This window comes from Melanostigma gelatinosum (genome assembly GCF_949748355.1).
Source record: "Melanostigma gelatinosum genome assembly, chromosome: 7".
Classification (NCBI taxonomy): Eukaryota; Metazoa; Chordata; class Actinopteri; order Perciformes; family Zoarcidae; genus Melanostigma; species Melanostigma gelatinosum.
The window spans coordinates 19,734,365-19,759,338 of NC_136640.1; the positions used below are offsets into that span (position 1 = coordinate 19,734,365).

Genomic DNA, 24,974 nt, shown 5'->3' on the forward strand with positions numbered 1-24,974 from the left:
CCAGCAGCTGAGCAGAAACAAACAGGCCAGTCTAGCAGACACTGTTCTGTTGAGACGCTCATGAAATTCAAGCCATACAGCCCGCTCCAGAATGCCTCGTTCCAGGCTGATAAGCAATGAAAAAAGAAAAGAAACCACTCGCAGACACAATGCGCAGCCTCTTCTTATTCTGTGTTCTCTGCTTCGCCAAGCCCATGCTCAGGCCTTGTACAGCCAGAGACTAGAATTGACCTGTGACCCTTGTTAGTGAGGCTACAGGCTGTACACACACCTGTGCTGCAAAGACTAATTACAACCCAGTGAAGCATTTAATGAAATGTCACTTGTGTTCAGTTTGTTTCATTAGAAACGTGCGTTTTCTCCTGGAAATGTCAGGCGTTTTTTTGGTCTATATCGGCCTATTTTTGCATTGTACTACTTTACTTGTGGAGCCCTTTTTTTTTCTTTTTAGAGAGTTCATGTCGGTTGTAAACATCTCTCTCCTCGCTTCTCTCCACAGGCTCCTCGTTTGAAACTAACAGCCATCACCGTCCCATCCATTTCAACAACTCCGGCCAGTCTGTGGAGTCTGTCAATGATGGGTTCAGCTCCTACCTGGTGAGTCACTCTCTCCCTTCAACTGCACTCCCTCCTCAGACAGATGCTGTTAGTGCGACATCACAAACTACATAGATAGAAAAAGCATCTCTCCTGTATTTACTCACATTGAGTGCGACAGTTTTCCTGCCATATTGAGCCCAGAGAGTTTAAGAGAGGAATGCACGCTCTGTCTCTTTTGACAACAGAGAACCAAAGCGCCTCTGACTCGCTCAGACAGCGGCAACTCAGATGACAACTATGTGCCCATGAATCCTGGCTCCTCGCCACTCAGCGCTGCCCAGGCTGACAGCCCTAAAAATATCTACATCCCGATGAGCCCTGGGCCACATCACTTTGATTTCCCAGGATTCTCTGCAACATTACCTGCCCGTAAGGGGAGCAGCGCCTCCCTGTGTCACCGGCCCAGCCGCCTCAGTGATGTCACACCACCACCCATCAACCGAAACCTCAAACCGAACAGGAAGTGTGAGTTTCTGACAGCAAAGCTCATCGCTGATCCCAAAGTTTGGGTTTTCTTGTTTGTTTTGTTGATTGTTTTCATAAGGACAATGATTTTTTTCTTGACAGTCTCTGCTCTTGTTTTCCACAGCGAAGCCAACACCTCTTGATTTGAAGAACAATGGGATCATTGACGAGCTGCCATTTAAGAGCCCAGTCACCATGTCCTGGACACGGCCCATGTGAGTCTCGTATCAGTCATTCAAGCTAGGTTACCAAAGGCCTACTGACAAACACACGCACACACACACACACTGTCCTGCACGGTCAGAAGGTAGAAGCACTCACAGTCCTGTCTGCTTTGCTTCAGGCCTGCTATGAACTCCATGTCCTCCCAGCATTGTCGTCCCATCTCCACACAAAGCATCACCAGCACCGACTCTGCAGACAGTGAGGAGAATTACGTGGCTATGGTGAGTCCCAATAGCCGGAGGGGAGATCAGGAGAGCACATTGTGTTCTTTGTTTTTAATGATCCACTTGTTTCCGTGCTCCGCTTACTCCTGTGTGAGTGAAACCTCCCTCTCTCGTCCCCCATTAGCAGAACCCAGCGTCTACCTCCCCAGCCGTGAGCGGCACCAGTAGCCCGGCCCCTCGGAAGTGCGGCAACGTGGACTACCTAGCGCTGGACTTCCAGCCAGGGTCACCCAGTCCGCACAGAAAAGTAAGCCGATGATTTTGTAGACTTGATTTGTTCTGCGTTTGTTGTACCGCAGTGCAGTTCGCCCCGGGCCAGAATCTCACTCCTGCTCATTTATCATTCCGCAGCCATCTACATCCTCGGTGACCTCGGATGAGAAGGTGGACTACGTGCAAGTTGACAAGGAGAAGACCCAGGCACTGCAAAGCACAATGCAAGAGTGGACCGATGTGCGGCAGTCTACTGAACCTGCCAAGGGGGTCAAGTCCTGACACTGGCCTGTGCAAAACAATGACCTGAAGTCCAACCAACCTTAAGTCAAGCATCTCTAGTATCATGTGTCTATCATCACGATGAATACTGGTTGGGCTTGATTAAAACTGAATTATTTGGACAAAAAGCCATAACCTATCCTATGCCTGTTCTCTGTGATGATTTTGACTGCAATGCACTGCTAACGTGCAGGATATCAGGCCATATACAGGTGAAGCATCCTGCCAAAGCTCTCTCCATGCAGACTGTTATAACAGTCTGTGGACAATTGATAATGTGTATGAAAATATCATCCTTACTTATCAATCCATCCTTTATGAATTAGGTGTTTCCTCAAAGCTGTCTCTCCCCCCCCCCCCCCCCCCCCCCCCTCTGCAACACTCAAACATTTTGCATCTAGCAGGTGATTTACCCAATTGCTGCCATTTCAAGGGGCAGCAGAGGCTAGCTGGTCGATAACATATTAATATACTGTAAGAGTACGCTTACTGGCCTCAGGAATGCCAAGATGCACTCCAATTTTGGCATGCAGGCAGACTCTCTCTCTTCACTTCAATCTATCGTTTGTGCTGAGCCTTGCAGAAGCAGTGAAGAGATTATTTTCACTGCGGGCAATCATTTCAGCTTAGCAGTGCATGTCTGGTAAGAGGAGGGGGGGGGGGGAGAAAAAGAATCACAGACTTACAACTACGTAAAGGCCCGTGTCAGAAGCAGCCCTAATGATGACTGCACATGGCTGTTTCAATAAAGTATGAGCCCAGACCACATTTAGAAGCTGTCGGGCTGGATGGCAGGCCAATTATTCCAATGCAGGTACAAAGTCAGGAACATCTCAATGTACAGAATGAAGAGAGCAAGGCCGACGAGAAGAAGAAGAAGAAGAAGCATCTTGTGTCTTTGTAGGTTTGACTTCAGTGGGCAATTCACTTCAGGTAGTCTTCTTATACATTTCATCAGAAATGTGTACTGACCAAAAAAATGATTGAGTTGGAGGAGGCAGAAACAAAGCAGGAGGCGTACTTTCCAAGGAGTTCAGATATCCCGTCCTCTCTTTCTCTCTCCCTAGAGATAAATAAAACCATCAACACAAGCTAAGTAGAAGGAGAATAGCATATTTATGTTTTCCTGATGTATGTCTTCGGTCTTTGATACACACTACAGCTATCTGTCTGAAGAGCAATTGTTTTCTGTGTGTAAATTATTAACAGAATGACATGTTTGCAGCACATCTTGTTGACTGTTTGATGCACTTGTCTGAGACAAAAAGGTGCACTGCAGTAATGTAACGTGCTTTTCTTGCAAAGGCAGCGTGCCACAATGAAGATTTGCCAGTAATCCTAGTCACTTAAAAATTGTTTAGGAAAGAATGTTTCTCTTAATTTCCTAAACTCTTTCATTTGTTTAATTTGCCTTATATTTGTATTTCAGTTTTGACTGACAGTTTTTGCCTTGGAAAAATTTAATTATTCACAATGTTATTCAAGTGAGAGCCATATTGTATTTCGGACAACTGAATGATCAGTTTCTAGTTCAACTTAAGTCCAGTATTTCATTGTGGGCTGGAACCACTAAAGGGTGACTACCTATTTGACCTTTCTATGAATCGTGTGGCCATGCAGTGCTAGATGGTATTATGGATTATTTCATTAGGATTTACTTCTTAATGTTTTTCTACCATTTTTACTGCTTTTTGTATTCTTTTTATCATTATTTTTTTACTGAAACATGTAAGCAAGTGATATTCATGAGGACGGGGTCAGGCTAAATGAATTAAGTTTGTTACAGCGTGTATTTTATTCTTTTATTTTTTATTTTTTATTTCATTCCCAAATAGAATTTGTATGATCTGTACATGAAATGGGGAGGCTGGCAGCTTGAGTTTGCACTGGCAAAGCCCTTCTGGGGTGAACTGTGATTCACAAAGCGTGAGAGAGGAAAGAAAAGACTGAAGAAAAGCCTGTCAGCCTCTGAAGTGAAATGGATGTGTAATTTATTATCTAGAGATACCCGTTGTAGGCAGAAGCGCTGTGTACGTGTCGTGGTAGATTGTGAGTCGTAGGATGTTAAATGACAGCCTGACTGGGCGAGATCGAAACGACTGCTCAACTCTGCTGTCAGACTGTCACTGGGTTGACGTACTGTACTAGTAGAGATCATTTTTTTTAACCACTGTTATTGCTACTACTGTAAAACATTTGCCGATTGCTTGTGTGTTAATTTATTAATTTATTGTGCATTTTGCAGTTGATAATTGTAAAAAGGAAAGAAAACAACTATCAAACAAGGAAAACCTTCTCTCTACTAACATTGATGTATGCAAACTGTCTTGATTTTGTGAAGCAATATGACAGACGATGCCAGTGTGATGGTAATGTGGTACAGTTCATTTAGGATACACAAGAATACAAGACTGTTGTTATTCCTGTATTATGGTTGACTTAAACTGTGGACAATAGAATAAATCAAGAAGTGAAAGTTTGGCGTTCCGGTTCCTCTTTAAATATAAACCGAAACACTGTGTTCTCATCTCTCTCCCACACGTTCTTAATTGTTGCTGTCATGCACAGAGGTTGAAGTCTGCTGCCCCCTGTTGTGTTGTACAGCAGCCGCATCCATTGGCATTGCTAAAGATAGATAAGAATAGATACGGGTTTTTGAGAGCTGATACACACACACACATGAGGTTCCAGTCAGGATCTATGCCTGTACATTGAGAGGTGTTTTAGTGCCAGACATTTACAAATACATACAAGATATAAAAGAAATAAGGATGCGTTTCTCTGTGATCTGTTTAACTGGTGTGATTGTTGAATGAACGTTGTTGTGCTTCATGAGATTGACCAATGACTAAAATGTCATCCACCCCTTAACAAAACAATAATGACTAATCAGCTAGAAATATCAACCAAGACCCCAATGACAGATTGACTCACTGACTAAGAGGGGCAGCTAAAAAATAAAATGTGCAATGAAAATCATTTCTACTCCTTCCTTTCATAGGAATATCATGGATACTGGCCAGTGTCCGCCTGTGTGTGTATATATATATATATATATATATATATATATATATATATATATATATATATATATATATATATATATATATATATATATATATACATATACATACTGTATCTTGCCTTGCTACAATTTTAACTGACATTTTTACCAGTTATTTACCAGCAGAGTGTTCTGCAAGAGTCCTGTTATAATAGAGAGTATTGAATGTGTTCTTAAGTATTTTCTGCAGCCTGTCAACTTCTATTGTCATCTCAATGAGTTCCTGAAAACGGTAATTGGTAATTTTATGGCTCTACTAAAAGGAAGAAGGGGGTGAGCCCAACGGATAAGATTAAATTAAAACCTGAGCTTTAGTCAGTGCCAGGTTGCTTTAGGAAGCAGGAGGGCCAGTTTGATTGATTGTTACTTAAATGGCAGCCAGGTAAGTCAGTGTTTCACAGGTTTGCTGTCCTCTTTGCTTCTTTCTGTGTGGACCTTGCATGTTCTCCTCACGTTTCTGTGGTTTTCCTCTGGGGCCTTCAGTTTCCTTCTGCTTCACCAACACATGCATCCTGTCTCTGTGAATGTCAGTGTGATTGCCTGGTTGTTGTTGTGAACCTTAGTGTGCTGGCATCCAGTACAAAGTCTTCATCTACACTGTAGATTCTACAGTGTAGATGGTATGTCTGCAGCCACTTATGCCCCTTCACTTAAATCAGCAGTATAATGGATGCAAAACCAATCAAATCCACTTCACATAAATACCCCTATTTTAATTTGAAAGGCACTAAGTAACTTTCTCCAGCTTTTAGGTATTGATGAACACAAACTGTACGAGACAAGTAATGGCTTGCAGTTCACTTCAGGCACAGGAGCCGCCTCCAGTTTCAGAACTCCAGAAAATGAAGGACCCTATTTGTAGAGAAGCATGTCAGGATCCAGTCAGGGGTTAATTGGTACATTGGCTCGTTAAGTGTCTCAGCTTCTTCATTACAGTTCGATCCATGTGTTTGGGTTGAAAGTTGCCTGTAAAGGATGTTACATGTAAGTATGCTTATTGTCCTGGCCCTGAATGACAATTTCCTGGTTGATGCAATTTGCTGGTTTAAAGTCTGCCTTCTCTTTTTTTATTTATTTATATATATATATATACATATTAGTGGCCAACGTTTTATAGGAGGTTTGGTGTAACTACCTGAGTTTGTGTTATGTCTTTTATTCTTGTTCCTTATTATTTGATATATCAGAAAACATGTGAAGTGCCTTCTGCTGTAGCTATAAACCAACACACCACAAACGGTAATATATCCATGAAGAGGATCTCAAACACCATCACAATCAAATATTTGTAACCACAACACTAAATCTGCCTCTGCTTCATCAGCTACTTTTCACCTGCACGCGCGTCGCTGGTGTCACGTTCCCAGTGTGCCTTGCAGGACAGTTCCGCCTTCACTCCACTAGAGTGTGCGTTTGGACCCCGCAACGGCCGCGTGAGCGTGTCAAGTCAAAGGAGGAATGTTCATACAATGAGGGTCTGTGTATTGTAGTTCCGCTATTGCCTCGGTGCACCACACGGACAAACGATTGTCAATGGACGATGTGAGGCGGATCTCAATCGGTGTGTGCAACGGGTCCCCCGCGTTTCGACTGCGTGCTTTTTGACTTGTAATTTGCAAGATCCTTCTTATCCGGGTGGAAAGAGAAAGACGGAGAGAGAGAGAGAGAGAGAGAGAGGACTATAATCCAAACAAAAAATGCCGTGAGTGTTGGAAGTTTCGTGAATATCGTGCGTTGGTCGATTCTCCCATTCTGGCGACCAATCGCTCACTTTGAATTTCACAGTTTTGCGGGCTCGCTCCTTTTTTTCGGACTATTTCACAAGTGTGGCACATTTGAGATAAAGTAGGATGGCGTTGTACCCGGGATCTTCCCACCGATGGAGCTGAAGTTGTGCGTGCTGTGCTTTTGAATCATCCAACGGGATTCATATTGACTATAATTTATCCGCGAGCAGCGGTCGAGTCGTTAAGCAAGAGTGGATCCATTCCAGCTGTGCATCCGCGAGCCTTTCGTGTTTGGAAACCATTTCAGTTTGAATTTAAAGCTGACATAGTCGCACCCCCGAGGAAGCGATCGCCGATACAGTTCTGCAACATTGGGACTTTTGAATGCCTCCGTGGAGCCATTGTGTGAGTTTATACGGACCGTATCTTACTTTATAGGCAAGTGTCTTTTAATCTGCCCCATCGCTGTAACATTCCGATCAGTTTGACGAGATACTTGTGCAATTTGTCTTTCAACAAATATCACAGGCTACATCGTAATTCTCTCCAGTGACTCGGTGCGTGCAGTGTAGTATTTTTCTTTCCACATGGGATCATAGCTGAGTGCATACGTCTTGTTTTCTTCCATGCTGTGGTCCATTATCAGCTCAGTGGACCTCAGTCTCTACTAACTTGTCGGGGACCTGCGGGCATGGGAGAAGCGACCCCTGCTCAGTCTGCTGCAGGGGCATTCGTACCCATGTTGGGTGTCGGTTTAGGAAACATGCCCGCTGGGGTCGGCAACGGGCCGGTGGTGGCCACCTCCAGAGGCTCCGCGGTACCACAGCTGCACAGCGCCATCGTGGAGCGTTTGCGCGCCCGCATAGAGCTGTGCAGGCGGCACCACTCCACCTGCGAGAACCGCTACCAGAGGGGCCAGGCCGAGAGCTCGGACCGGGAGCACGAGAGCACGCTTCACCTGCTCAACATAGTCCACCAAGGGCCTGGGAACCGAAAGACGAAGGGCGGCCGGGGATCGAACCAGCAACCTCCAGAGTACAGCAGGGCCAACGGGGAGCTAAAGGGCGCCGAGGGCGAGCAGAAGATATCAACGCGCATAGCGGTGAGTGTGGGAGAGACCCAGTTGTTGTTGATGGTGATAATGAACGCTCATACTTTGCCACCAACAATGATGAGGAGGAGGAGGAGGAGGAAGCAGCTTGAGGTTGACACCATGGTGAATATGTTTATCATCGTGATTTTAATTTTTTTTGACTATATTGCTGCTGTTACTTGTGATGATAAGCAAACCGGTAAAGCTCTGCCCAAACATACAGGTCAGTAAAACTCAGACCATATGAGATCTTACAAGCATCTTAAAACAAGAGTAATAAACTCTTGGTTCCTGGTCTTGCTGATTTAAGGGGGGGGGGGGGGGGCTCGAAGTGGATGGGATGATGCAGGATCACAAAGGTGGTTTTGCAAAACAATCCAGTCAGAGGAAATTGTTTTGGGGTCATGGGGATGTTTTGCATTTAGGGCAAACCATGTCAGCATCTCTCTACTGTGCAGCTGATCCAAACAGAGGGATGCAGATGCAGATGCTTTCTGCGGCTTCTTTTAACCCATTTAATATGCGCCATTCTCTCATTGTGCAGTACAGACAAGTCAGTTTGCTCTGTGTCGCGTGAATTACCAAATTCTCAAGAGGATGCCACCTGCCATTGAACGTTCTCAAAGTGTTCCTGAACAACAGGGTTTATTTGTTTGTTTCTGAGGGATCCTGTATCAAGTAAGGAGCGTGTGACCTTATTTTGAGAGTCTTCAGAGAAAGGGGGTATTGAGAATAAAGGACATTGTAGTTTGGGTATATTCTCCCTGAACAACAGAGCCGTGTAAAAGACATAGTGTAGGGTAACTTGACTATGAAACACTGCGGGGCGTTCTGTGTGCCTGCTAGTGCTGATAGGACTGACTTCCTGTTAAGGGCCCAGCCAGTGAGACGGGAGATTTATTTTGTTGTTTTCTTTCATTGGACATGTGGGAGTTCAGCATCCAGACTATGAATTATTTCCCAAGCAGCGTTTCAATATGATGTCAAAAGGGTGAAAGCTCGCAGATGTTCCCGCTCTAGATTTGCTGGATGGAAAAATAAACAATGTTAAAAAAAAAAAAATGTTTTTCCAGTGAAGCCATACAAGGGGCAACAATGATTGTTCCGTCAGCTCGTTCATTGTCATCGCAGCCATTGAGCAGGTTATAGACTCTACACGTCATGATTTTTCACATCCAAGAAAAGTGGATTTTCCATGATTTATACAGCGCAGTTTAGCTTCCTAGCTTTCCACATATTTAGTATTAATGCTGGTATAGGTGCAACGCAGCCGTGGAACATGATGCGACATCATGGATTATATTGACTGTCTAAAAGAGGTCAGGGAACATCATTATCATGTGCGGTTTCATTTTTACTGATGTTTGCTCTGGAGGAGCGTGTTCTACATAAAACTGATGAGTGCAGCAAGATGGTGAGGAGGAAATGAGATCCTGGCGTACATGTTTTTGTCAACCCTGAGGTTAATATCTTTTTCACAATTCGTGATGATTGGGCGAAGGAGAACAGCAGCCATTGCAGAAATCCCCCTTAATGCATTTATACGGCATCTTTCCAGGATAAGTCCTGTTATTTCTTGAATTTTTCCAAATCAAACTAAATAACTTGTAGAATAACTTGCAATTTTTTTGAAATATATAATCTCTGGCAATAAAAAGAGTACAACTTGTGCTTTTGATTTTCCATAATGTTCACGTGAACTCGTCCAAAGCCTTTGGATATTTATGGATTCATAGATTATATATATTTGTTTTAGCCCAGGTCCATGGGGGCCACCCACAGTGAAGCCCACAGCTTTACCCAGCCCCGTGGATACTTCCTGGGGTGCAGTTGTTGTTCACCCTGCTGCATTCTTCTGAATTAAAGAGTAAGGTTTCTACAATGGCCACATCTGTGCACGTTATTGACTGTTCACATTGGAATTTGCGCTGGAAATGTACACCGAGCGAGGGGCAAACAACACAATGGATTATGACTGGCTGGGAGTGCAGAGTGAGCAGCACTTAACAACGGTGCTCATTGAGACCAGATTAACAAAGGATATTCTTTTAGATGAAATTGGAGAAGAAGAAAGACGAGCGCTTACTTATCCGACGACTCAGAAAAATGATTTTCCATAATGTTCACGTGAACTCGTCCAAAGCCTTTGGATATTTATGGATTCATAGATTATATATATTGTTTTCCACAAACAGTTTTTCAATCTTTCCCTTCATACCTGTATCAGTAAATACATTCAGCACAGAAAATGGGTCAGGATGGAGCTTACAAAACATTAGCCCCGTATTACAATGTACAGACGTTAAGTTTCATCAGAGTCGGCCATCATCTTCCATCGCCTATCAACGAGTACACAAACTACAATGATGCAGCCTCACTGCATGGTGCATGCCATGCCTTGTCATGCCCTATTATCATGCCTTTAACAAATGGCTCACTGAGCACCTTCTTGAAAGATGTGCCGGCCATGAAACTGTTTGAACCGCAAGGCCCCCATATAAATGTTTAGAGCCACTGAATACATTTCCTGCACGTGTTTACTTTAAGTCAAACAGGCCTTGAAAAAGCAGTAGGCGAGGGATGCCTGGTGATTAACAGTCCTGTGTGCACTGGGAGGATTTTGTTATTACCCAGTCTTGTTCTAGTGACAGATCTGAGAACTATAGGCCTAGAGCAGCACACGCTCGCAGGGAAAGTGCTTTGTATGCTGATGTGTTTGCCTGTTGTGTTTGCCCACTTGCAACTCAGTCTACCGCACGGCGGCAGCTCTTTTTAAAAAGGCATCCTGGTCATCTCGTGGTTGAAAACAGAAATCACTTAACCGCAACGTCCCCGCTTCAAATCTGGCCAAATAACCTTGTCATCCTCTCCTCTCTCCTAATGTTTCCTGTCACCGTCTACTGTGAGCTGCCCCGAAAAGGCACAATGCCCAAATCATCTTCAAACTTTATGTGTTTGGCACAATTGCAGGATCCTGTACAAAAGGTCAGAATTGGCAACTGCGGTCGGTTGTGCTGTTGTTGACAGATCAGATGTTCCTAACTAAAGGTTCAGGACCTCCACAAAAGGTTTGCAAGGTAAATCTGATGGGTTGTAATATTTTTAAGAGGGGAGGAAAGCGGAATAAACGACCCCAATTTAACCCCTTGTTCTTTGCTCTTCCCATCCTCCGGACTTTAGAAATGATTACAATTAAAACAAGGAAAGAAAATAACTGTTTGCATGAGTTGGATGAAATGTTCGACGATGGAACGGTGACGATGGGTCGCAGTCGCATTGCGTCATTTGCAGGGGTCGCAAACCCAAAAGGTTGCAAACCTCTGTACAATGGCCTCGTGCACAATACTGTCCTTCAAGACAAATGTGCAGGATGACAATTATCATTTTAATAGTAATTAATGATTTGAATTTCTTTAATTGCATGACAAAAAAATGCATCACTTCCTGTACGGCACAATTTGTGTGTGAGCCCTCTTTGTATTTGCATTTCAATTACATTTTGTTCAGCCAACGTGACCATGAAACAGAATAGTCGCGCCTCTTAATTCGGGTGGATCAGACCAGTGGATTGACAGCTTGCTCTAATAGCATGGAGGAAAAAAGAAATGCCTTGTTACTCTCTGGTGGTCATGTATGATGGATGAAGAGTGTGTGTGTGTGAGAGCGGGGTGGGCTGGGCACTGTAAGTGCTTCCTGGCATACCCTGTTTGGCTGTTGAACCGCCTGAATCAGAGCTGCCGGTGGTCTGAACTCGGCCTGCCTCGGCTGAGATGTGAAACAATTAGCCCAGGTCCATGGGGGCCACCCACAGTGAAGCCCACAGCTTTACCCAGCCCCGTGGATAAAGTAGGGATCCATGTTCATCCCACAGATCACTCCCATGTTGTCTGGGAAGGCTAAAGTTGTTTTCTTTTCTTTTAGGGGCTAGCTGGCCGTCAGTGGGCCTGGATGCTGAATTACTTGAAGTCTCCTTTAGTGAGGACTGGAATTGCCGTGGGTGCTGTTTTATTGACAGCACGGCTACTCTGTAAGCCCGGTGTGATTAAGCTTGTCCCTTTGTATAGACTGTGGCTGTGAGATGAGTCGTGCAGCTCATAGCGCTCTGATTAAAACACATTAAGATAGGCCTTCATATACTGTAGTAAAGCCATCTGTTAATCTCCTCCTCCTATTTGGGATTAGTGCTCATTCCAAGATGGAGTTTAAACACAGCCGCAATCCAATTCTGCTCATGCACAGTGCATTTTGGAGGTGTGGAATATGTATCTAAAATATCCTATCACATAAATTTGTTCATGAAACACATGAAACTAGAAAGTATTAAATGTCACAATACTCTGTTTACGTGATGTTTTCAGATGTGCGATACGATTATGATAGCACTTTCGTCAAGTGTGTTTATTGACAGTTCACACAGTGTAACAATATAATACTTCTTAATACAAATGCTGCCAACTTGATAGACTTTTCAGTGTTTGTACACAATGGGTAGATATAAATGCATCTCCCTCTGACATGAGAGTAAAGTACACTGTGGCATGTGATTGGAGTTCGGAGTCATTTGCCTACTAAATAGTTATTTTTATATTCATTTGTTCAAGTACTTCCAGATAAATTCCAGGCAGTAACATACGGGTGAATATGATTATGACTTCTCCCTCCACACATCTCTGTGTTGTGTCTTCTGATTGACACCGCATCAACTGCAGGGATCATCATTACATTTTGCTCAGGGAGACATGACGCTTTAACTGATGTGCTTCAGCCAGATTTACTGTAATAAAAGTGAGGGCCATGTTGCGTTCTGCACATTCCACAGTCCTATCCGATGGCAGTTCGTAAACTTTTAGCACCAACTAGATCTGCGCAAGCACAGCTTGTCTTTGAGGAAGGGCGAAGCATAGTCGGTTAATATCACGCACAAAGCGAATGCTGTGGCTTGTCCGTTTCCAGGAAATTGCCGCCTCTGGATGACATTTGTTTCGGCAGTATGTTGATTCTGACTTGGTTAATGGCTACGGGATCATCTTTTTGGCTAAATCGTGCATGAAATGAATGTCCCTATTCCCCAGTAAACATAGTTTTATGATCATCACATCAGCACACATGTGTTCTAAACAACTAACACGTCAATTCTGTGGTCGTGATTGCTACGTGCTCGAGGGAGAGCGGGGCACCAGCCTCAACAAGCTTCTCGTTTGGGAGCCAACCCGGACTGTAAGCGCCGCAAAAACAAAGTTCACTGATGACTGTCATTTCTCAGAGGAGCTTTATTTTCCAATCCCTTTTGAGTTAATGACTGCATTTACTAAAGATATTAGAGACGCTGAATTTACAATCTTACAAACTGCAGCTTTTCATATTATCATGTCATGATGGCACAAGTCAGGCCCTTCAACAAATCATTAGTCTGAGTATGATGGTGTCCGAAAATGAAACTTTAAGTGGATGTCCAATCGTTTTTCATTTTGAGGACATCTTTTGTGCTAAGCAGTCGTACTGGCTCTCTTTTCCTTGTCCGTGCAGCCGACGGTAACCCAGTTCCAAACAGTGTTTAATGCCAGAAAACATGCGTCACTTCCTGTGCACCACTGGATTTTCCCAGAAAAGACCTATGAGACATTATGTACAGTAAAAGCTTTCATGAGCTTAGTGTAAGTTATATCAGTAAATGATGGAGAACGGTGAAATGTCCGAGTAAAGCGGAGTAAGAATTTATTGATTATGCAGTTTCAGTAATTCATTACAACTTGAAAAGCATGACGGTTCCTTCACTCCCTTTTGTATGAACTGCACTACTTTGTATTCTGATGAATGAAAGCAATGTAAGTTGATATTTTTCATGTAAAAATACTGTCATATTCTGATTGGATGACACATTTAATGTTATCTGTGTCGAAAACACGGGGTATATTCGGTATAATTTGTCTTAAACAGACCAGGCTCAGTGAATGTGGTGTCGTGCAGAAGCAGCAGAAACGGCGCTGTGTGAATCTGGGACATCTCTGTACCTGGCAAGATTTGCATCGCCTTCCCCTCCTGAAATGAGCATACTCTCATTCTTTTTCTGGACTAATTTAGATTTTCTGAACAAGTTCCATGCTGCCAAAAAGAACCTGCGTAGAATAAAAAAAAAAAAATACACAATAAGAAAACAAAGAAAAACATATGAATTGGGGGGGGGGGGGGGGGGGAGACGACAGCTTCCAGACACCCAGCAGGGCAGTGAGGATGTGTGTCAAATCAAAGGCGTTCATGGATCATCTGTTCTACAGTATGTCTAGTAGTGGTGTCTTTAAAAAAATATATATATATATATATATTCCCACTCCCCCACTCAACCACCCTTTCTCTCACACACACACACACACACACACACACACAGAACCCACCCTGCCGCACACGCCTTATGTTTTATTCAGCAGCCTATGGGAAGGCTGTATCTGTCTTTGAAGAGGGCTGCCGAAATCATGTAGCAGACCCATCCCATCCTCAGTCTTCAAGGGCTGATAGAATATAAGTGTGTACATGCTCAGAGAGTCCAGGTGGGCCAGGTCTGCTCTGCTGCTGTATGAGGTATATAACAGCCCGGTCTTTAGGGTACATTTAGCCTGTAGTCGTATACTGGAACTGCTGCCCGTCCTGGGTTAAAAGCCTTTCCTCCATAGACGTCTGGTTGAAGTCCTTGGCTTTGGTCCGTTAGCAGAGCTTGCAAGGTAACCACTTTACCTTCAGACACAGCGTTAAACATTGCAGAAAATACATGATCAGCATCAACCTTGCAACATCTCCTCCCCGGTGGTGCAGGTTGTGTTGTTTTTCTGTCCACTCTGCTAATTTACACCCAGGGCAGTAAAGCACAACAGGTCATGAATATGAGTTTGGCATTGTTTATTCTCACATGATTAAAAGAGCATGTATAATGTGATGTGTCTGGTGCTGAAACAATTTATCGATGTATCACACAGTTGATCAATAGAACAATTATCTCCATCAATTCTGATAACTGTTTAAGTCATTTATCAAGCAACAGTTTTAGGACGTGGTCTCTTGGAAACTGATGGACATTTTTAAGGTACTTTTTGACATTTTCTATCACTGACTGTTTAGTTTAATTTTTAATTTTGCAGATTGCAACCAACTGAATCCCCCTCCGCAAGAGGCAACCCGCTCTCTATAGATGTAAATCATCATTCTAAGCAAACAAAAACACAGCAATTCTTAGTTTTAGGTGATTATACACCAATGAAAACGGCTGTGAATATTATATTGCATTTCTGTTAACAGACCCCGAAATGCTACACACTTGAAAACAACGATAGGTCCATGAGAAAAACACAAGTTGGTTGGAGCTTTACTTGTGTCTGTATGGTATTTATTTAATACTTTAACCTGCTATCTAATACACTCACCTAATATGAAAATGAGTTCCAAAGAGGCTGCACAATTGTTTCAATTTCCTTGCCGATCCTCCAACTGCAAATTAGACTGCGCAATAGACTCTTGTGACTGTGCGTGGATACTTGTTTCATGTTCTGAATATGAATTGCCCTGCTATTCAGTGTTTCATCCAAGTGAGCGTTTCACTGGGTTGAAATGCCTCCATTCCCAAGAGGTTTGGATTAGAGAGTCCCCACTGTATCCCTTTGTTGTTGATTTGTGCTTTCAGCATGCTTCCCGTTGTCGCCGAATTTCAAGCATTATGTGGACCTCGAGACGCAAACTCATCTGCGCCACCGAAGTCAACGGGGAATCTTTTTGGAGGACTAATATATTAGTGCTCCGTCGCAGCTATTTAATCCATTTGACTGAGGAAACATGATTTTTTTTAATTTTTTTTTTATGGCTTTTCATCATCTGGAATTTAGACATAAAATATATGTGAAGCTCGGGGGCAACCACTTAAGAAGAAAGGCCCGTGTTTATGTCCATCTATATCTTCAGAGGGGCCTTGTAGAGGTAGCCGTTCATGCCTGATGCGATTTCTTCTGCTGAGAGAGCTCTTTGAGGTTTGTCAGGTTTTTCCTGCTCGACTTAATTGGAGGGAGGGCAGGATTTTCTGTGTGTGAGGGGGAAAAAGAAAAAAAAGGAGGGTGGGTGGGGGGGGGGGGTGTAGGGTAGTGCCTTGGAGTGTCTTTCTGCAAGTGCTTTGCTACCCTGTGCTGAAACTGGAACCCTGTGGGAACAAGCATGTTCAGGTGTATTTTATGTGCAGTGCATGCAAGGTGAATTGAGGGGATAAGTTGCATGCAAAATGAAAGAAAGAAAAGCGGTATTCATATTTTCGACATTCAGTTTGTGCACCAACTTGACGGCGATGATGGTTTTGTTTTAGAGCCGGCTGTTGTGTGATGCCTGGATAAACAAGAGCTTATCTACAACCGTTCTCACACTTATCTCACAATCGGTTACCTGATATGTCGGAGTGTCCTGGACTGGTTGTAAACAGATCTGAATATCAGAGAGCTGGGTGTGGGGATGTGCTGCCACGTTAACATAATGTCTTCACCTTGCTGTAATTCTTTACTCCAGCCTGGCTTTTACGGGTTTCACAACAAGATTTATTTTATCAGACGAAACCATTCCAAGCCAAATGTGAGCAGCCATCTCGACTCCTCTGCTGAGGAACAATTGGGTTCAGAGCAAAGGCGGCTTTCTTTGCGGGACTTCAAACAGCCTCTTCTCCCCAGGGTCATTACCCCGCTCAGGAAATGAGAAAGTGGGCTCCTGATGTCACGGGCAAACCCCTTTGCACAGAATTCCGGGTTAAACTGGAAGTGGGGAGGGGAGGGCCATGCTATATCAGAGTTCAGACATGTTTACATTACAGCTCAGGATATTTCTCAGAGCCGGGCCAAGCTGCTGAAGTTCCCAGGCTCCAGAGTCGCGGAGTGCTGAATAGAGGCACAAGCATTCACTTTTTCTTCTCTCCTCTCCCTCCCGCTCCTGTGCTCTGGGGTCTAAGTCATAGTTCAACCCATTTGCATAGTGGTAATGTTGGGTTCTTTGCTACAGTCCTCAGGGGAATATTATAGATGTGAAGTATATGAGAGGCGAAAGTCACCGCTGTTGACGCACAATGTTTGCATGTCTGGAGCAATGCTGCTGACATTGTTTTAGAAATGAACGTCAGGAACTAATAGAAAAATTCAGCTTGAGTAAACATTGTTCCAGTTTTCTCCGTCTCTAGTCCTTGACGTCTCCTTTTTCTTCATCTTCTTTTTCCTCTGAAGGAGTGTTTAATATGCATGCACCTTTTCTCTGTCTCAGAGTGACAATAACGACGTGGCAACGTTGAACGCTGTCCTATCTTCTAACGTGAGCGTTGGAATCAAACCAACATACTCTGCTTTATGTTGGAGTTTTTTTCAACATTCGATTATTTCAGTATCGCCAGCTTGACAGCGATTCAGGCTTCTTTTTAAGACAGCTGCCTCGTTAAATCATAGCTGTGCAGTGTGGGATTTCCTCCAGGAGTGTCGTGCCTCGCCCTGCCTTGTGGAAAAGGATTTTTTTTTTTTTTTTTTTTTTTACATCTACGATGTTATTTTCATAGTTTTGGTCATTGCTTCTACTGTTGTAGAATATTGTACTCTCCTAGATAATTGCTGATATCTGGGAAGGTTGAACATTGCTTAAAAAAAAAGGAGTCAGACTGGGAAAGAAATGCGAGTGTTCAGACATCAGACTGACTTTATTCAGATGAGAAAACAAAGGAAGACTTTGTTACCCAAACTGTCAGTTGTAAACATCCATCACAATATAACTGTGACCTACCATACTTGCGTTCGGCAGGTTTCCAGTGCAACAAGGGATTTATAACTACAATAGGGGTGCGTTCACTTTTGGCTGCACCTCCAAATGTCTGATCAATTGACCGCTAGATTTTTGGCTCGTCGGGCTTCTTGTAACAAGGTTTCTGTGATCCCAGATCAGTACAACAATACTAAAGCCAATTTGTTATAAGACATATTATTATAACTGTAATAAACTGGAATTTCCTCTTTTATGGTTGCAGTTTCAGAGGCTGCCCCACCCTTCTGAGTGAAAACCTCAGGGAACTTTTACAGCTTTGGCATTTTGGGGCTTTAACATTGTCAGATATGAATTAACAAAATAGCTGCTGCCCAAAAAATACAAGTATTGGTATCAGCCTTCAAAATCCCACAGCTATCAAATCCTAGATCAAATGTTTCAGACTGCTAGACCAGCCTGTCTAGAGCATTAGATCCAGGTCTAGGGGAGGAACATACATGGTCTTGTTGTTTTGGCCTCAGCTTTGCCAATAAGGCTGTGAAGTGGCAGCTGGAATGTTTGTGTTAGTGCTCTGCTGTGGTGAGGTGTCACGGTGCTGAGTTATGCTTCTCTCTCTCTCGCTCGCTCGTGTCCCCCCCCCCCCCCCCCCCCCCACCTTACCTAGAGGTACACAGACACTGCTGTTGAAGCCACAGCAACACGGGAAGTGTCTTCATCTGCCCCGTCGAATCATCTACAGCGTGGTAGGAAGCGGGCCTATATTGTGACAGAAGGGACTGCATGGTTTGCTGGATATTTTAGACCAATTTCAGCCTCTATTTATTCCAGCATATATTGGAGCGCTATCTGCTTACTGATTGGATCATTCTGTTTTGATCCTAATGGTATGGCTGCAGTTAACAGATAACAGCTCTTTGTACATTAGTTAAAGGCAATTTCTGAATAAATTTTTACCTGCAGATGTCACAGTGCAGGATTGGTTGATGGCCATCAACGGCAGTCCCCCCCCCCTTTATTCAAATGAAGCTAACAGCTGATTAACAAATTTGATGAAGCGTGCATAATGTTTAACAATGTCAACGCTATGTTATCTTTGCCTGACAAGTGAGAGAGTTCTGTTCTCCCACCGTGAAGGGGTAATGAGCAGAAACATGGAGTCTCGCACTGAGATCTCTGTAGAGTCATCATCCAGCATCTTGCCTGGATGATGAACGACAGAACATGTTTGCCTTCTGAGTTTTAGTTCAAGGTTTTCCTTAACAGCCAGCCAAATTGTTTAAGTAGTGTAAACATAGCTGCAACCATCATCTTGACTTCATGCTGTGTGATTTGCCTGACATTTGTGGCGGCTCGGGAGACTGTGATCCTGAAGTTTAAGTATCAGGCACTGTGGTGTTTTACTGGATTACATAACGGGGTACTTGTTTTTCTATGGTTATTAAGGGTATTTTAAGCTTCAAGGGAAATAAGCATATTGATAAAGGGAAGTTCGGGGAGGTGATTCCTACTATCTCCGTATAAGGGCTTTCATATTCACCTCCTTCCTCTCCGTAAAAGACCTTTACGCTCTCACTGTGTTATATGAAGTGTTCCTAATTCTCTTTAATTGTAGTTTTTGCCCCTTTTACTTAAAAATAAAAATAAAATCTCCACTCTCAAAAAGTACAATTGTATATTTAATCCATCTGCTAAAGTCAGGTGGTAAGTTTTGCTTCCAGAAGATGAAAATGAGTCTTAAAGCAATTAAAGGAGGTGAATCCTATAACTACACTGGAGCTGCTTTAAGCGGCCTTGTGGACTAAATCCAAACAGGGCATAATATTTTGAATAAGCATTTAGAATACAACACCCAAATGTAGCAAAGTTAGGGCAAGACCAGATCATGTGTGTAGTCTGCTGGTGGGTTTTGATTGAACGTATGCTTGCTAAGTGGACCCTTAAAACAAACTCGCACCGTATCGGACTATATCTGGCACAAGGAGGGCAGCTATGTGCCAGGGGAAATGGTGCCTCCCAATGATTAATACAATCCTAAATCAATGAATTATTGAACTCTTCTCCCATCAATCAATTGCTCACTGTGTCTGCTGAGATACCTAAAAAAAAAAGGTGACTCGCCCACTGTAACTACACAGATAGAGGGAATGTTCCCTGTAATAGGGCCCCTTTACATTTATTTGCGCCGACTTGTTATTTTGAATTGACGGCAAACGATCATTAAGCAAGTAAAAGCTGCACTCTCCTGCGCCTCTGCTCGCAGAGAAAATTGGTGATGCTGCATTCTTCTCATAGCGGTTAGTGAGAAAGTGGGGTTATTATGCGTGCGTATGCATGATAACAAGAGGGAGAAAGCAAGCGAAGAGAACATTCCTTTCTCACTCCCACTCTCCACCACCACACCCCCATTGCTACTCACTGCCACCCCACCCCCAGTTTCCTTCCTGTGCTTTTTTTAGAGTCTATTGGATGTTTTTCCCACATCCGGCAACAAAGCCAGCCTTTTTATGCCATAAGCTACGCTGTTCTGTGGTCCTGGCTACACACAGGCATGGTCAAATGTGATACATTAATCGAAGCCCACTCGGTTTCCTAACGTCAAGTCCTTGTTCACTTCACTTGACAGATTGCTTAGGTAGTTGAGGGGGGAGGGGGGGTGTCCTTGAAGAGCAAAATGAGTTTCTATCATGTGCTGCAGAATATTTTCTGTACACAGTGTCCTGTAACATTGAAAGATATTGAATGAGATATCGTACTGGTTGTCAGAATGTTGCCTTAGCCTTAGCACTAAATAGGAATTTGAATATTTAACATGAAATCTAATTTAATTATTTTGTTTAAAAAAATCAAACATGAACATGCAAGTGCTTATAGGAGGTCTGGACAAAATGTGCTTTTACATTTTAGTTTTTTTTTATTTTAGTCGCTAACCATCTCCTGGAACTGGCTTGTAAACTCACTTTCATTTAGCAGGCTGCAGATTCTCCTCAAGGAGGGAGCGCTTGGGAGTGTAGGAAGGAAAGGAATAGCAGTAGCGGTTTAGACAAAGTTGTGCAAATATACAACCTTCATAATAATTGGCCTTGCTTAGTTAAAGGTGTCCTGTCAACAGTTTAAATGTTTGCACCGCGGGGGACTTTTGTGTTGCAGAGCCAGGGTAAACCACTGGGGACAAATTGGCAGCAAGGCTGTGTTGTTTGTTAAACATGCACGGCTTACAGGCGAGTGTTAGAACTGCACTTTTCTGTCTCGTAGATTGGTGCCACTGGTTTGACTCACACTGCAGTGCTACATGCCATGAGATAATAAGCATGGTGTCGTATGCCTTACATCACTAACACGTTTGTCCTTGTTTCAGTAAAATGGCCGCCGATACAGTATTTGTTCACCAAAGATTTCTTTTGTTTTAGTTATTTATTTGTACTGGAACAAGTGGTCTTTTTAAATGTTTATTTAAATGGAACACTGACCTAGAGAATATACAAAATTTTTATGTATTCAGCCAAATACTCTTTATACCAGAACAATGTTTCAAAGCACCGACTGAAATACTGACACCTAATGTTCATCAGTGTTTGTCCTCGTCATTCCCAGTGAATTCATTCCCTTGGTGAGAGGGAATATTCCCCTCTATTATGCTGCCTTGGCTGAGTTTGAATCACCGAGCTCATCTGTTTTGCCTGAAGTAGTTAAAGCGAGGGGGGGAAAAAAACAGCTGTCTAGTTAGTGAAGAGACGCTTTGCCAGTTGAGCTGTGAAATCCACACAAGCAAGCAGGGTCATCTCTTCCACCTAGACCAAACATCATTTGCTGGAATGGAAATGCATATAGTTTCATATACGCAACCTTGACCTAATGGGGTGTAATTTAATGTGACGGCAGCATTATGTATAAGGCAATAATCCCAAAACCCTCACGTTGACACTAAAGGTAGATATTTCTTGTTGTTAGAAGCATACTGAGGTAACCCATACAATGCTGCATTTCATACTTAAATAATACACAATAACTTGTTAATGTTCAGATCAGCTCAGCCTCTGGTGACGACATTATGTTTGCGGGGCAACTTGTACACCGGAAGTGAGAGATGGATTACCTTGTATTTCCACTTCCCAATCCAATTTCTCCAACTTGTACCATCCATGCAGTCTGCCAGTTTATCTTTCCCGACAGCCTCTGTCCGGTTAGCTTATTGTTGTTCTACAGACCGGGCAGAGGGAGCATGACTGGAATCTGTGCTTCCCTCTTTAGCAGTTGCTCTGACGATAGCCACATGGGTGTGAATGTCTTGTCTTTGCAGTTTTCTTTGCTGTGTTTTAAACGTTTACTATCAATTAAGTTGTCATTCCAAGCATAGCATACAAGTGACTTGACTTAAATATTTATTACGAGTTTACTAAGTTGTTCCTGGTGGAACTCCGTTGAAGTAGTAGCAGCAAATAGTTTTTTTTCAAATTGAATTATGAAGTTTGCCATCAAGACTATTTCCAAGCAACGCACTAGATGTTTACTTGACTAAATGCCGCTGTAGGTACAGAGGACCTGCTTTTCATTGCTAAATAGGATGCTTAGGGGATCATTTATTTCCATAAGTGTCTTTATCAGCACAAATCCTCTTAATCGGGTTGCAATCACAATGGTTGCTTAGTGTTTCCCTCAACTTTGAATGAATGGCGATGAACAACATCATGGGAAAGTTGTTTTTTTCCACTTGGACAGATTACCTGAGAGCTGTGTCTCTCTCTCACCAGCTGCGACATGTAAGAAGTCCTAAAGCGTTGCGTCACAAGGCCCACATAAACAAACACAAGAGCTGGCTGCAGGTAGAGACTTGCTCGGAGACATAGGCTGCTGCAACCTTCAACTCTCCCTGCCACTGTGTGAGCCACCGCTAGCCCAGACAGTGATGAGCTAAGTATCTGCAGGGCTCAATGGGATGGCAACTTAAGGCAACCCTTGCAATTAAATGTCAGGAGAATACACATTTCACATTTTTTAAATGAAAGCTGCCCTTGTCAGCCCGAATTTCTAATTGGGGCAGCAATAGAAAAAACACTTTTGCCTTTAAACAAGTTGCTATGGTATCTGTCTGTGCACAGGAAGTGACAAACCAAAACTTAAAGCTGTACAATATATCTTTGACCACTAGGGGGCAGAACTGACAGTCTTGACATATTCTCACCAAGTGACTAATGTGTTAACCAGCAGTTGTCTTCTTACACATTCACTTGAAATATTAGCCTCCATTTGGAGTCATTCCAGAATTTTAAGTCCAATATTCGCTTTACTTTTAGCTCTGTTTTGGTCTCCACCTCCACGGAAAAGTAGTTTGTCTGCTTGGTGCTGGCAATGAAGCGTGAAGTGGGTTGATCAGAGCTTGTTTGTTAAACGGCGTCCTGCTGCTATTCTTTTGTAGATATGATTGTAAAAATGAACTCAACATATGCAGGTAGCAGACTGTATGATTCAAACCAAAAAACCATTGAAATATGACCAACGCTTGGCCAGTAGTGTGCAAAGTTATCTGGTGCAGCTGTTCATCAACTGCTCTCTGCGATGATTCCTTAAGGTTTTATATTTGTGTGGGAGTCAAACTTGATCCAAAGACTTTTCACCAGTTCCAGCAGTATGTCGACCATGTTGGTTTTTAGGCCACAGCTCTCCACAGTCAAGGCCAACAGTTTTGAATTGAACTGAATTGTTTGTTTTTTCACGGATGATATCTTACTAATATCTAACATATCATGTGATGTGTTGTTCTTCTCCTTCTGGGAAATGTCAGGCTGATGATACATTTTTCGAGGTCACATATTTTCTGCACCATGATCCCCAATGCCCCCCTCCCCCCCCCCCCCCCCGACCACCACACACACTTTTTCCTGGGTTGGAGTCTGTGAGAGCTCTGCAGTGTTTTCTGTGTCTGTCTCTGCCAGCACCGGTCTTCACAGACCTTATTTGGAATGTCAGCACTGATAGGAGTGGGAGTCAAACAAAGCTTCCCACTCATTTATTTTTTCTTCTTACTTTCTAGCTGCAGCAGTCCCTTTCCAAACCCAACTAGCGGAGGATTCTTTCAGCGCATGAGTGCAGATTACTGTGTGTGTGTGTGTGTGTGTGTGTGTGTGTAATTTAAGTGAAAGCTGAGAGAGATGACAAAACTCAACAAGTATCTCCTTTTCAATGAGTGGATTTTTCCAAGCTTTCTCCATTGAAGCGGTTTAAAACACTAAATGTGTTTCTCCCCCCCCCCCCCCCCCCCCCCCTCTCTATAAAAGCATGAGGCTTATCAAGACCTGGCTGAGTGAAGCAGCATTAGCACAGCATTAACCACTCAGCCCAGGTTTCCCACGGGATATAAAATGGATCCTTGTTTCACTGGGAAATCGCCACAGCAATGCTGCTGGAGAGCACTTTGCTGCAATCACATCACACATTGACGCGTTTCCTGATTTGGAACTGCAGGCGCTGTGCTTGAAAGGGGGCATCAAGGAATTCTTCATTCAAATAACCGAGTGATAAAACAGCGCATAAATAGGGAGCGGTCAAAGATAATCTCCTCAATAGTTGCTGCAGATGCTAAATAAAGCACGCTATAGTTGGACGCTTCGCATTAGCTAGTACAGCTAGTTGATGTTTTTTTTCTTTCTAGTGGCCAGAGTTATGACTGGAATGGCTCAGGACTGTGTTGCTCAACTCGGTAGTGGCACTGTTGGCTCTCACCGCGCTGCAGCTGCATGCTGAAGAGCAGCCAGATGTTTGAGATGGTGAAATGAGCCCAGCGAGCAGGAAACGGCTCTGCATGCCATAGGAATCGTCTTTGAAAACAGGAAGGGAACTTGTTCCCTGCTTATGGGCCTTTTCCTGTGGCATGACCGGAGGCAGGCCTTGTGTTTGACGGTTGCTGGGAAAAAAGGTACTTGTGGTTGGACGGCAATGACTTTTTTTAAGGGTACAAACATTTCCGGAGAGCTTCAGACCTGTTTATTAACAAGGGATTTGTTTCCAGAGAAGCCAAAATCAGATTTTTCTGCTGTCTTATGTAGCCTATTAGTTTCACCTCTGTACTTGTTACATGTTTGTGTAATGTGATGAAGACAAAAACAAAAAAAAACTGGAACCTAATGCGTTAATCAATGTCCTATAGCTCCAGGCTGCCAAAAGGCCCATGATTCAGTGCTGGCATTATCCTAGTGTACCTTCTCTAATGTAATGAATAACTATTCCCAACATCGAGGATTGGTAACTTGAGGATTTAGTTTCATTTCGTCATACCCACAGTGACCTCTGGTGTCTGCAGGGATTGCCAATTTCTTATCCTTAAGCCTTTG

At 43.3% G+C, this 24,974-nt stretch overlaps 2 protein-coding genes across 3 annotated transcripts in view; both read left to right on the forward strand.

Moving 5' to 3' along the window:
• The window catches only part of gab2 (GRB2-associated binding protein 2), a 33,395-nt gene extending 28,942 nt beyond the window's left edge, over positions 1-4,453 (forward strand). The window contains exons 5-10 of one of the 2 annotated variants that reach the window (XM_079271672.1): positions 500-597; positions 786-1,065; positions 1,190-1,280; positions 1,409-1,511; positions 1,639-1,761; positions 1,866-4,453. In XM_079271672.1, the coding sequence (XP_079127798.1) occupies positions 500-597; positions 786-1,065; positions 1,190-1,280; positions 1,409-1,511; positions 1,639-1,761; positions 1,866-2,009 (839 nt within the window). In that variant the 3' untranslated portion in view covers positions 2,010-4,453. The remainder of the gene's footprint in view (positions 1-499; positions 598-785; positions 1,066-1,189; positions 1,281-1,408; positions 1,512-1,638; positions 1,762-1,865) is intronic. The other variant, XM_079271673.1, reaches the window with a different exon arrangement.
• A 2,175-nt stretch (positions 4,454-6,628) lies between these two features.
• maml2 (mastermind like transcriptional coactivator 2) overlaps positions 6,629-24,974 on the forward strand; it is a 34,234-nt gene continuing 15,888 nt past the window's right edge. Inside the window, exon 1 of the mRNA XM_079271261.1 lies at positions 6,629-7,902. Coding sequence (XP_079127387.1) covers positions 7,492-7,902 — 411 coding nt within the window. The 5' untranslated portion in view covers positions 6,629-7,491. The remainder of the gene's footprint in view (positions 7,903-24,974) is intronic.